This window comes from Acartia tonsa, chromosome 11 (assembly GCF_053477335.1).
Source record: "Acartia tonsa isolate MP-2025a chromosome 11, ASM5347733v1, whole genome shotgun sequence".
Taxonomy (NCBI): Eukaryota; Metazoa; Arthropoda; class Copepoda; order Calanoida; family Acartiidae; genus Acartia; species Acartia tonsa.
In genome coordinates, this window is record NC_137270.1 from 4,982,262 (window position 1) to 4,997,298 (window position 15,037).

At 31.5% G+C, this 15,037-nt stretch overlaps 1 protein-coding gene across 5 annotated transcripts in view; it reads right to left on the reverse strand.

Annotated features, from left to right (window-relative positions):
• Nucleotides 1–1,298: 1,298 nt before the first annotated feature.
• The window catches only part of LOC145331464 (tubulin alpha-1 chain-like), a 51,331-nt gene continuing 37,592 nt past the window's right edge, over nt 1,299–15,037 (reverse strand). For 3 of the 5 annotated variants that reach the window (XM_080176140.1, XM_080176136.1, XM_080176139.1), the window contains 6 exons: nt 13,847–13,978; nt 13,530–13,584; nt 12,973–13,050; nt 6,582–6,635; nt 5,477–5,586; nt 2,772–3,350 (listed from right to left, as the gene is read on the reverse strand). In XM_080176140.1, the coding sequence (XP_080032266.1) occupies nt 3,215–3,350; nt 5,477–5,586; nt 6,582–6,635; nt 12,973–13,050; nt 13,530–13,584; nt 13,847–13,978 (565 nt within the window). In that variant the 3' untranslated portion in view covers nt 2,772–3,214. Of the gene's footprint in view, nt 3,351–5,476; nt 5,587–5,633; nt 5,744–6,581; nt 6,636–12,972; nt 13,051–13,529; nt 13,585–13,846; nt 13,979–15,037 lie in introns of all 5 variants that reach the window. The other 2 variants (XM_080176141.1, XM_080176138.1) reach the window with 1 other exon arrangement.

The window sequence follows — 15,037 nt, forward strand, 5'->3', positions numbered from 1 at the left end:
TAACCATTAAAGCGAAGTTTTATAATTGCTAAGACAATCTAAGAAAAACAATAACGTTCAAACTAAAAAACAGAACTTAGTTAGACTAAATAAAATTGAAAGTAAATTTGTAGCAAAATTTCGGAAATACTATACTGTACAATATAACTCAAGAAATACCCTAAAACCACCACTGAACCAGTAGGCATATTCCCTTAAGAGTAGAATCTGATCGGTTCAGTGGTTACCGAGATCTCAAGGGACGAACAGACAGACGTACGGACAGACCTCATTCTATTTTGTTTTTTAGATAAGGACATATTTCCATTTTTAGGAGTTTAATTACGCTTCTTTACGCTTCGCCTTATAATATTGGACTCTATTGTCCTAAAAATCATCATTCCGAAATTTTTATGAATATGGACTAAAGAGGACTATCTACGAACAAGAGTAAGTGATTCTAAGCATCTTCCAGCATTAACCCATAGTATTTTTTTTTTAGTAAATATACTAGGTTTATGTTTAATATTTACTTTATCGACTACAAAGTTATGTTTCACCATGGTTTTATATGAAAAAAAACTTTGAAATGTTAATCAATGTTTGGTGCAATATCATCGAATGTTTTAATTAGTTCAAACTGTTTTTTAAAAGCTTTGACACAAAAGTATATTATTGCGATTAAAAATGTATATTTAGAAAAAGGGTTGGTAACTTAATTAATGTACTTTTGCAATTTACATTTGATGCTTTTCTGCAGTGTTATTTTATTTTGTCCTTTAAACTCAACAAAGCATTTGATGATATTGCTTTAAAAATTGCTTTACATTTAAGTTTTTTTCATATAAAACCATGGTGAAACCTAACTTTTTAGTCTATAAAGCAAATATTAAACATAAACCTAGTATATTTACTTTAAAAAATACTATGGGTCAATGCTGGAAGATGCTTAGAATCACTTGCTCTTGTTCGTGGATAGTCTTCTTTCCATACAATGAGTTGTCAAAAAAAAGTTAAATATCCGAATGTCTTTAAGACTTACATTATTAGTGTTGCTTTTTTTGTTTCGTCAAATTCTTCACACGTACGAGATAGGAGATTTTTAGACAATATAATTTAACCAAGCAAAGCTCGATCCTAAGTAATCCGGACTATTAATAAAATGAAAAAATAACTTTCATTACGTACAAAAAACTTGAAAACTTTCAAACTAATAAGGCAGGATTATTCCTCCACTGTTTTCCTATTGGCTGATTGAGAGAATATCCATCTAGATTACATCTATTGTTTGCACATTTTTAGACTAAAATAAGAACAAATGAACTATTTAAATCTGTATTTGATCATAATGAAACATTGAACAAATAGTAGAACAACTAATAAAAGCTAAAGTGCAAGCAAAAATTTTGTTTAAAAATTAAGTCAAAATTAAAAACCTAATAAATTAAATTTTATTGCAACAATAAAATGTAAAGATGGGAAAATTTTAGATTTATTTTCCAAAACTTGAAAATAAATTTATTTTTAAATAATGAAATTAATGAAATAAAAAATGAAACAATATATAAAGAGGCAGAAATAGCAATATTTATTTATCTAATTTAACAAAGATCCTTTTTTTATAATAATTACACATTTATTATTTAATATCAACACATTTCATCTTTATAATTAAAAATTACAAATCACAAATTCTCATACTAAGTTAAGATTCATGACGGTAAGATGAAATTTTTATTAAAGCTCAAAATAAGTTAAGATTTGTAAATAATAATCTATTGAAAGTGTTTGCGAATAGTTTGCAGTTTTCATAATTAGTGCAATTTTGATGGTTATAATTTATCTTTTTTTACAGATCTTTGTTACTAGATACAGTAAAATTATTTCATTTTAGGCCAAAATTAATAGAAAACTTAAATACTATTTTTTTGGCCCAAAATGAAATTTTGAATATTGAAGTATTATAAGAAAACTGTATCTACTATAAAAATCACTGAACAATGATGGTAGAACATATATAGTAGATAAAGTTTTATATAGTAATAATTAGGCTGACTAAACTTGAGTAGATTGAAATTTTTCTGCCGACTGTAAATAAAATCATTTTATCGAAAATTATATTTACATTTTTTTAGAGTTAAGGGGCATTAATGGATTTAACCCTCCTAGCCTACAAATAAAATTGATTCACAGCATAACTCGCTGTGGGCTATAATTGAATCAAGACAAAAGTAAGTGCCGAGCCCTGAGACCTATGTATGGTGAAAATAGACATAAAACCATGATGATTCCAGGTAAAACCAAAATATTTCAGCGGGGGCTTTTTGAGAAAATTAGATTTGAAAATTTCAAGTTCAATTTTCACCCCGTAGGAGTTGTCGCATAATCAAGACAAGAAAATTTTAAATTTTGAACAACTTTGCTTTTAAAGTTCTTCATAAAACCACTCCTGAAGGGAGTTAATAAATGGCCATTTTTATCATTTGCTTTGCAAAGGTCACGAAAATTCAGCCTAAAATAAATCATATATAGAGAGGTTTTAATAAGGACTTTATAAAAGCAAAGTTGTTCAAAATTTTAAATAAATAATATTTGCTTTTCTTGTCATGATTATGCGGCAACTCCTAATGGGTGAAAATTGAACTTAAAATTTTCAAATCTAATTTTCTCAAAAAGCCCCCGCTGAAATATTTTGGTTTTACCTGGAATCATCATGGTTTTATGTCTATTTTCTCCATACATAGGTCTCAGGGCTCGGCGCTTACTTTTGTCTTGATTCAATTATAGCCCACAGTGAACTTTATAAAACAATAAAAATGTAAAGGGAAAAATACACCTACATTTTAAATCCTTTTAAAAATTAATAAATTTACCACTTCAAAATAATTGATAAAAGAATAAAATTTTAGAAGTAGGAGAAAGATACAATTTTCTCTAAAAATGTAATTCTTATTGAAGAAAAAATGCTAGGATCTCTAGGACAGCTTCTTTTTTGTACTTATATTTAACATATTTTGCTTTGTAAAATTTATTTTGATAAAATAATTTCCTTTGTGTTATGCAGATCCATCTTGTGTTCAAATTTTGAACTAAGAAGAACATCCATATAAGCAACATAGTCCACGCCTAGCTTCACAACCCCCCTCAACAAAACCTGCCCCAATTTAGTTTTGCCCCCCTTATTAACTACCCTCCTATTCGCCCCCCACCTCCACACCCCTTTGCCACCTCCTGTTTAGTACTCCTCTCCCTCAGCACCTTCCCCATCTTCAAGGGAGTCCATGCCAACCTCCTCGTAATCCTTCTCAAGTGCGGCCAGATCCTCACGAGCCTCAGAGAATTCTCCCTCCTCCATGCCCTCTCCAACATACCTAGAGAGGAAGATGATATAAATAATCACTAATATTGAGGGATATGACAATTGACGAGAAATTTATATACATACATCACCAATGAGGATAAACAAGAATACCCCTTGCGTAGATTAAAGTTATTGGTTAGTTTTCAGAAATCTTCACAGAAAACTCAGATAAATAATAGTCGTAGTCATAAAATTGTTACTATCGGATAAAACCAACAAAAAAATATTCTTAAGTTTGGATAGACAAAATATTTTTAGATGACCAATATACAAATAATAATTTTCTAAATATTAATTAAATTTAGATGGCAAAGTTTTATTTTAGTGAGAATTTTATCAAAATATTTGACATATGAATTATGACGACTTTTGATGAAAAAAAAGTTTTTCTTTTTGTGTTTTGAAGTAAAAAAAAAACTTTATTGGGTAAAATACTTTGCTAATGTCAAGAAATTGAAAATAATATGACCGAAAAAATGTTTTGGGGCTGAAAAAAAATGGTTGTTTGCATTCTCCTTGTGTGAAGAAACCAATGATTTAAATATCATGCATACTCCATTGTCTGTCCTAAAAGTTAGATCTTTCCGTCTGTATATCGAGAAGGATATATAAGTTGGAAGGAATTTTTAATGTTAGGGGGAGATTTGAAATCTGCATCAAATTTTGAGGATTTTTTTTTATAAAATTTTTTTTTTGTATAATTCTTTATCTAAAAGCGGAAATACAATTTAAGTTAATTAATTTTGACATCTGTGATTGGTGGATTGGAAACTATCTGCGCTCTGATTGGAGAAGGTAGTTTCTAATCCACCTATCCTATTGACCAAAATCAATTAACTTAAATTGTACTTCCGCTTTTAGATAAAGAATTATACAAAAACGAATTTTATTAAAAATCCTTAAAATTTGATCCAGATTTCAAATCTCCCCCTAACATTAAAATCCCTTCCAACTTATATATCCTAATGTCGAGTCATTTTAAGAAGCCATTTAATTTTGAGTTATAAATAGTACAGATTTCAATGCTACCATCCATTGAACGTTTTAAATTCCTGCATTTTTTTCAAACAATCACTTTAACCTTTTTGTGTATTTCCATGTGTTTCATGTTTTTTACTATAAAACAACTTAACTACTTTTATTAATTCGTTGTTTATCCTTCAAAATCTAATCCTAACTATGACCATGTGCGGTGTTTGTGTGTGTGAGTGTCTTAGAGTGTGTTTGTGTGTGTGTGTGTGAGATACATACTTTTGGACAGTTTTATCCTTGTCTATATAAGTTAAAACCTTTAAAAAAATGTGCTATCCATCTTGTTAGAATGATATAGTTCTAACGATATTAAAAAAATATTTCCAGTTTGGCTTTAAAACCGATTAACATCCGCTGAATTAAAACCATTTTTCAGCCATACTAAAATTAATGTATAGCATCGTATTGCAGTCAATTTTCAACGAATATTACAATAAAGCTCATAAGCCCCTCAAGGCTAACAAAATGGTTTTAATCTTATGATTTTTCATTTAGATATTCGCGGAAAGCTGTCTATAATACGATGCGATAAATAACTATTCAGGTGACAAATTTGTACGAAAAAACTCGTAACTCCGTTTTAACAAGTATTGTCCATCACCAATTAAAAAGCTTTTAAAGGCATACAGTACACATCAAATTGTGGTTTTCAATCAATGGTTATAATCTTTAAACTATACATTATATTACAATTATATATTTATTATTTAATTTAAAGGTGCGACTTAAATTCATTAATTTTGCATTCAACAATAGCTTAACCCTAGTTTATGAACCCCGTTCCTTTGTTCATTTTCTAAAATTTAAAATTGTATTGGGGGCGGGGAAAACCCTAATTTTTAATATTAGATTAAAAATGAAAAAATTGGTGGGGGGGGATTTCTCTTGAGAGGATGGTACCTTCCCTGAAAATAGTTAGAAACCTTCCCAGGACCTACCTGAAGATATATTGTACAGGAGAACCATATCGGTTCATCAATTAGCTAGATCCTTCGGTACACACAGACCCTGTTACTTTTATATAAGAACAATGTTAATAATTTTTCAGCATGAATGAGTACATTTAAATAATTATAACCACAACCACATATAGATTAGACCTACCAATGCACAAATGCCCTCTTGGCATACATGAGATCAAACTTGTGATCCAGCCTGGCCCATGCCTCGGCCACGGCTGTAGTGTTACTCAACATGCAAACAGCTCGCGGCACCTAAAAGCACAAAGTTTCAAGCCACAAGACATAAAAAAGAAACCTACCAGTGGACAAAAGCTCTCTTGGCGTACATGAGATCGAACTTGTGATCCAGCCTGGCCCATGCCTCGGCAATGGCCGTAGTGTTACTCAACATGCACACAGCGCGTGGCACCTGAAACAAGTATTGTGTGTGCTATTGGCTAGCTATTCCAACCAATAATCAATACGAGTTTTTTCGACTTTTTAGTTTGCCTCTCACCCTCTTGCAAGTTTTTAAATCATATTTTTTAAACAAAACTGATTGTTATACCAATTTTCTAAAATTTAAAAGATACCTTTTATTATTTACTAATTCTAAATTATAATGGAAAGGGAAAAAGTATCTTTCTGATAGCTTAGCTAAAAGCTAAAAATCTTCATATCAATTTATCTAAATAGTATTCCCTCTTTTTTATCATTCAATAAAAATATTCCCCATATACTTAATATTAGTGTTTCTAAATCAAATAAATAAAGTTATCTTCATTTCTCAATCTAAATCAATACATATAAAATTCATAAAAATTATAACATCTAAAAAATAAATCATTTTTATTAGTACTTATCTCAGTATTGGGCACTTTCTCACAAAGTACACTGGCGAAAACTGATAAAAATCGGAACTTTTTGTAAAAGCTTAATGTTGAAAATTACGAAGTAACTAATCTCTAAATTAAATGAATATCATGGTATTGTTTTCAAATAAAAATAGACTTTAATTGTAGAGCCACTACCACTATAAAAGTTGTCCTAACTGTTCATGATATTGAGTTGCACCTGTTTATGGGCTAAGGCATTTCACCCTACTACTATAATTAGTGTAACAAACCAGACATAGCAGCAGATGGTATCATTTTTTACGTCTCTAGTATGACCAGGTATAGACAAGATTCTAACACGTCACCTGGCCGACAGCTAGCAGGCAAGCTATGTTTTTTGCTAATGCCGCGCAACTACAAATATGACAATACCTTGGCCAGATCTCCGCCGGGAACAGCTGTTGGCGGCTGGTAGTTGATGCCGACCTAAAATAAAATATTTCATAATTTGTGTTAGTTTGACTTCAGCAAAGAGTTCGATAACTTTTTTGTAATTGGATATAGAATGTAAGTGGATATTATGACAGGGTAAAAATTTAGGTTGCTATCTAGGAACTCATTTATTGGCCAGTTCTTTCTTTCATTTGGAGGAGAGGGGATGGGGTAAAGGGGATAGATGGGGGAAATTATTATTTTAGTACGCTGCTTTTTTTCACTTTTCACTTTATTAGAAAACATGTAAATCTGGTGTAACGTCTTTTTTATATAGAATCAAAATTAAATTGGGCAATAGCAAGGAGGGAAGGAACATTGTACTGTAAATTACACTGGTACCTTAAGTTTCATAACCCAGTTATCTTATTCGTCGGCTTAAAACTTTTGAAACTTTTATTAGGTGTTTATTGATAAGTTCCAAAAAACATAAATAAAATATAATTTTCTTTCCTTTAGATTATATTTTTTAAATTAAAGTAATTTTAGCCGATATATAATATCTTTAAAGAAGCTCTAGTCTGTTAAAAATACGTATAGAAACACCAATAAAATGTCATAATGCAAATTTCATCCACTTAAACAAGGATTAATATGTCCATAATTAAAATTCTTTTAATCAGGGACGTCAAAGCTTAATATTTTGAGGATGTATTTTGTTTCATTTTTAAGGGAGTAAAATGAGCGGTTTAAAACTTTGAGGGGGGGTAAACAACCCTTTACCCCCAACATTGAATGTATATGATTTTAATAATAAAGAACACTTAAGCTAAATTGGTGAATTAGAATTTTAGTATATTTGAAAATAGCATAGACTCTGAAACTTTTGATTAAATTTCAAAGTTTTCTATACAAATATACTTTATATACACGTTCAGGCACTTTCTCTTAAACTTAAAGTGGACCATCGCAGGACCTATGAGAAGCTTCACAGTAAAGAAGAACATATCGGTTTAGCGTTAGAGATCCTTCACTAAACTTACATACAATCTATTATTTTTACATAAGGAAGAGTGAAAACAACATTGTTAAGATATCTCTGTTGGGTTTCAATTCCACGCCAAGTTTCAAATAAAATTGTCTAAAAAAGCTAAAAATAGAGGGGGTGAAATGGTTTTATGAGGTCCACTCATTGACTCAAGGAATAATAACAACACTTTCAAACATAGAAATAGACTAAAGTTTCGTACATTTGCATTTAAATATTTATATAATTTCATTTACTGCTATACTGGTATAGGACAATAAATAATAAACATCACCAATCATAATAGATAAAAATAAACCTTTTGTAGATGAACATTATTGGTCGAAGAGCTTGGACCCTTCTAGTTTGGGCCGAACCCATAAAAATTCAATAAATGTACCTAAAGTTTTTGAGCCAGCAAATAAGATTACGCTGCACATTGGGGCAAATCAACCAAAAAGGGGATTTAATTATTTAGTACCCTTAAAATTCCTCTCACAAAAATTTCATTTTATACTTTTTTGTAGGTAATTTAACAACAAACAAATTTGCTTTAATGTTTTTTTCTGTCATTTGAAAGAAACATGGAGATAAAGGTCATTTTATGAAGGTAGATAGAAAATTACCAGATTAACCCCTCCCGAAAATAGCCCCCCCTTACCCTATCCATCTATCTATCCATCAATATATCCATCTATCTATCCATATATCTATCCATCTACCTATCCATCTATCTATCCATCTATCTATCCATCTATCTATCCATCTATCTATCCATCTATATATCCATCTATCTATCCATCTATCTATCCATCTATCTATCCATCTATCTATCCATCTATCTATCCATCTATCTATCCATCTATCTATCCATCTATCTATCCATCTATCTATCCATCTATCTATCCATCTATCTATCCATCTACCTATCCATCTATCTATCCATCTATCTATCCATCTATCTATCCATCTATCTATCCATCTATCTATCCATCTATCTATCCATATATCTAACCATCTATCTATCCATCTATCTATCCATCTATCTATCCATCTATCTATCCATCTATCTATCCATCTATCTATCCATCTATCTATCCATCTATCTATCCATCTATCTATCCATCTATCTATCCATCTATCTATCCATCTATCTATCCATCTATATATCCATCTATCTATCCATCTATCTATCCATCTATCTATCCATCTATATTTCATCTATCTATCCATCTATCTATCCATATGTCTATCCATCTATATATCGATCCATCTATCTATCCATCAACTATTCATCTCTTTATCAATCAACTATCAATTTATCCATCCATCAATCTATCCCTCTATCTATCCATCTGTCTATCCATTTACTTATCCATCTATCTATCCATATATCTATTCATCTACCTATCCATCTATCTATCCATCTATCTATCCATCTATCTATCCATCCATCTATCTATCCATCTATCTATCCATCAACTATCTTGAATTTCGTGTTTAAATCGTCTAATTAGGGGTTTTGGTTATCAGAGCAATATGAGAATTTTTTAGTAGCGCAGCTACCCTATCACTAGCTTTTTGGGCACTTAAAAGTGTAACTATGTCAATTGTAGTCCGATTTTAGTGTTCAAAGTGTCAAATTTGGGGTCATGTAATTCATTTCAGTAGGAGGGGAGGGGATGGTGTAAAGGGGGTGGATGGGGATCCTTATTTTAGCAAGCTACAAGTTTCACTTTATTTTTATGTTTAATAAATCCATTATAAATGTGGGCATGATTAACATAAATTTTTATTAACTAATATCTATATTTATAATGATATTATGATTCTTGTTTACTGATCATATGAATACTAGCGGCTTCGCTCCTAGCCTCTAGGGGATTTGCCCCAAGAGGTAATTAAACAAGGATGACAACATCCATGAAAGAAGCGAAGCTCTGAAATGGAAGGACAAACAAACATTAACACTTGTGAAGTGTCAGAACTGAATATTAATGCATGTCTATACAAAATTGTATTAAAACTGATTAAATACATGTTACTGTTTAAGGATATACTGACGTTTTTAGGACTTGATTATAGAGTTGCTTCGCTTATAACATTACACCTTATTGAAATAGGAATCAGAATTTAAAAAATCAGATGAATAGGATATTTGTAACATTCAAAACCATTATTTGTTGTCAAAAAAATAAAAATCAGCTTGTTATAAATGGATGTACGGACTTTCTGGTAACGATTATAGAGTTGCTGTGCTTTCTAAGTCGTACCTAACTGTTGTAGAAATCAGCATGAAAAGTTTGAGATCGATAGGACAGTTCTAGCCTGTTTAAGTTAAGTAAAAGAGCTATCTGTACCAGACGTACGGACGGACCGACCCTAATTATAGAAATATGAAAAAATTGAGGAGGATTTTTATTTTTGAAAAAGAGCTTTAAACAACCACAGGACCAGTAGATATATTACCTGAAGAGTAGAATTCAATCTGTTTAGTGGTTAGCGAGATCTTAAGAGATGGGCGGACAGACAAACAGACATCAAGATACTTTGTATTATATATTAACACCTAGGGATCTAAGGAACAAAATAATAACCGATTAATATGTACATCCCCAATATTGATACATATTTAATAAATTATATTACAAAATTATTTATCTGTAGATGACAATTAGTGGTTGAAAAGTTTTGACACTTATCTTAATGAACCAACCAATAAAAAATCAATTAAATTTCCTGAAGTTCTTATGCTAACGAATATAAAAACGTTATTATAAAACTTTGAAGGTTGGGGACTAGTGTAATTAACAGTCCCCTCCCTTTCTAAATAAAACTGCTGACATTAAACATGAATACCATGTAACTACATAATTTAAAAACAAAGCATTACCAATAGACAGACAGATAGACTACTTGCTAATTCCAATTTAGAATGATTATAAGAACCTCACGTTATTTGCATATTTACTTTACCTTTCCGCAGTGAGGTAGGGGACATTGGGCTGTTTATAACACTAGTCCCAAAAGTTTTACATTTGTGTGTTCAAACGTTTTAACTACTAACTTTAATCTACACAAGGGGTAATTTTGTGTATTATCATTGGGGATGTACAACAATTTATTGACCTTTGTCTTATCCCTTTAGATCCCTGATATATGTAATAATCTATAGAAACGATTATTTAGTTACATTAAAACATCAAACATAAAGAAGTTTAGATTTAGGTTTAGCCCCCCCCCCCCCTCTCCTTCCCATCATTTAGTGGAATAGAACTTGAAAATACTTATCATTAACTTTAATTCTAAGTCAGAATAAATATTTCCCAATATGTCTATGTTTTTGTGTCTTTTATTTATTTGAATTATATCTTAAGTTTTGACTTTAAAAGTGCATTTAAACGCTTTTTCTTACAAACTTTTCGTGCACTTACGTTCAGAAAACGGACTAAAAACCCCTACGGGGGCGCAGGGGGGTAAGTGAAACCAGTACTGGCGATTAAAATATGTCTTTGGGTAATCAAATATCGTTTTTTTAGCCGGCGACACCCGGCGAAAACATGTTTCCTCTTACTGTGATCTTAAAAGTTGATTAAAAAACAAACAAAAAAAAACTAAAATCTTGACTTCAACTAGAATTATTTAGGACTAATTTCTTCAATTTGTGTTTTTTTCTTTTATAGTGTCAAAATATATGTAATGCATGACTCATCAAAAGTTATTTTGTCTAATTACGTTAATTCTAAGAGATTTTATAATACTTTTAAAATTGTTGGTGAAACACAAAAAGTATGCCTTTTTCTGTAAGAAAATTTTTGCATTTCTTCACTTCCATGCATTAGAATGCTTACTTGAAAAGCGTATTTTTACGATTCCTTTGAAATCTGATGTACATTGGGTATGATAATACTCATAGAATGTTTAAAACTTGATTTGGGGGTGGTGAATTGATGCCCCTTCTTGCCCCTATGTGCGCTGTTATAAAACTGTAAATACCAGTGCAGTAATATATGGTCCAATGTCCCCTCCCTTCTAAATCAAATGGGACAATATGGAGAAGTGAAGAATGAGACTGATTTTGTAAACAGTAAGGATATAGGGATTCAACCATCCCCACAATTCTTATCCGTAAAATCTGCCTAGGTAGATTACTAATGGTAAATATTGAGAGAATGAAAGGATTTAAACTTATTTTTCCAGCCCTTGTTCTTGCACCTTCTGGGAAAATGAAATTGGTAGGGATGTAAGGGATATGCAAATGTCTGATAAATTGATTTACATCCCCAATTATAATACCAAAATTTCCCATTGTTAGATTAAAATTAGTGTTTTAAACGTTTGGGCACTCAACTTAATGAACCAACCAATCAATGTTCAATAAAAGTCCCTAAATTTTTTAAGCGAACCAATAAGAAAACGTTATCATAAAACTATGGGGACTGGTGTAATAAACAGCCCAATGCCCAATGTATCCTTCCCTGGAAATTGAACTAGGAAAGAGAGATATGGAAAGAAAGAGGAGAGAGAACGAAGTTTAAGTGCAAATTTTTTATTTGGTCAATTTTCAGATTGCAAGAATTATTTCTTCAAAGTTTTGTTCTTTTTTGATAAAGCTAATGCAGTGAAATAACTTCTGACAAGGATGACAACATCCATAAGTAGTTGAAAACGAGAATCAAATCGTCTTCATTAGCCTATTAACCATTTCAATTTTATTAATCTTAATCAAATAGGAGCTGAGTTGATTTATTTCAAATATAAGCTTTAATTTTGAATATACTTTTTTTAATCGACGCCTATATAACAGTGTAAATTTCAAAGTCTCAGTACGAATCTACATGTATTAAGTAGCTTCACTAAAAAGTAAGGAATCTTAAATAATAAGACAATGGAAGATATTTGATATACATTCCCATTACCCCTTATAAAATTATTGGTTAAAAAGTTTGAACAATCCAATCAATATTGGATAGTAGCACCTATAGTATTTAAACCAACAAAATAGAGATCATGTTTATAAAACTTTGGGTGACAGTATAATGTACAGTCCTATGCCCCCCCCCCCGCCCCCCAAATTAGCATGCGTAGCGCAGCTATAATTTCCTAGGGAGTGAGTGGATAAAAGTTTGTTTATCAAACTAGTCCCATAAGGTTTATACCAATTTTTTTATTTTATTCGTTTGCTTAACAACTTTGGGGACTTTCATAGAATTTTGATGTGTTAATAAATCAAGTTTAGTGTCAAAACGTTTTAACTACTAATTTTAATCAACAAAAGGGGTAATTATGTTAATAATAATTGGGGATGTATGAATTTAAATTTATCAGATATTGTCTTATCCCTTTAGATCCCTGATAATTTACCTTGAATCCTGTAGGACACCAGTCAACAAACTGGATAGATCTCTTTGTCTTGATAGTGGCAATTGCATTGTTTACATCCTAAAATTTAGATATCATATTAGTTATTTATCAATTAGTGCATCGTATTATAGACGGCTTTCCGCGGTTATTAAGATTAAAAATTGTAAGGTTAAAACCTATTTTGTTAGCCGAAGGACCTGTATCAATTTCATGAATTTTATTTTCAGTAACACTTCTATCAATTTTATGACTTTTTTATTATTCGTTGGAAGTTTGGCTCGTAACTGGTTCTTATCAAGCGGATATTAATCGGCTTTGAAGCCATACTGGAAAATAAATTAAAAATCGAGGGATAGGCCATTGTAATATAAATGTTTATGTGTAAATGTTTAAAGTTAGCTAAAAATCGTTTTAAATGCGACTGTAGCCAAACATGCACCGCATCAGCCAGTTGTTGGGGAGGTTATGGGTTATCAAAAATCACGGATGGGCTTACAAAGCCTAACAGTGAAAAACTTCATTTATCCCAACTTAACCTAACCTAAGTTTTATTTTACCTTTGGTACAACATCACCTCTGTACAGCATACAGCAGGCCATATACTTTCCATGCCTGAAATTAAATATTTTTTAAACAATAATAAGAACATCTTTTTTGCTATATCTTTTTAATATAATAATATTTTAGAATCTTTTATATGATTATTATTATTTTTTTGTTTTACTTTAATCATTATAAGTTGCTTCTCCCCAAGTCTCTAGGGGAACAGCAGGGTGGGGAATCATTGAAATGGCCTGAAACCACACCAATATACGTATTAGCATCCAATAGACTTTTCTGAGATTTTTAGCTTTTGACAGTAAACTTAACTTACCTAGGATCACACTTGACCATCTGGTTAGCGGGCTCGAAGCAGGCATTGGTGATCTCTGCCACGCTCAGCTGCTCGTGGTACGCCTTCTCGGCTGAGATAACGGGTGCATACGTCACCAGAGGGAAGTGGATTCTAAAAAATATTGATTCAAGATATTAAAACATTGCTCAGTAATTTTTATCATTTTCTAGATAGATAAATTCTCAACCTGGGATATGGAACCAGATTGGTCTGGTTAGATAGATAGATAGGCAGATAGATAGACAGATAGATAGACAAATAGATAGAAAGATAGATAGATAAATTCTCTACCTGGGATATGGAACCAGATTGGTCTGGAACTCAGTGAGGTCAACATTAAGAGCTCCATAAATTGATAGATAGATAGATGTACAGACAGGTAGATAGATAGATAGATAAATTCTCTACCTGGGATATGGAACCAGATTGGTCTGGAGCTTAGTGAGGTCAACATTAAGAGCTCCAATAGATAGATAAACAGGCAGATATATAGACAGATAGATAGACAAATAGATAGAAAGATAGATAGATAAATTCTCTACCTGGGATATGGAACCAGATTGGTCTGGAACTCAGTGAGGTCAACATTAAGAGCTCCATAAATTGATAGATAGATAGAAGTACAGACAGGTAGATAGATAAATTCTATACCTGGGATATGGAACCAGATTGGTCTGGAGCTTAGTGAGGTCAACATTAAGAGCTCCAATAGATAGATAAACAGGCAGATAGATAGACAGATAGATAAACAAATAGATAGAAAGATAGATAGATAAATTCTCTACCTGGGATATGGAACCAGATTGGTCTGGAACTCAGTGAGGTCAACATTAAGAGCTCCAATAGATAAATAAAAAGACAGATAGATAGACAGATAGATAGACAAATAGATAGAAAGATAGATAGATAAATTCTATACCTGGGATATGGAACCAGATTAGTCCGGAACTCAGTGAGGTCAACATTAAGAGCTCCATAAATTGATAGATAGATAGATGTACAGACAGATAGATAGATAGATAAAATCTCAACCTGGGATATGGAACCAGATTGGTCTGGAGCTTAGTGAGGTCAACATTAAGAGCTCCAATAGATAGATAAACAGGCAGATATATAGACAGATAGATAGACAAATAGATAGAAAGATAGATAGATAAATTCTGTACCTGG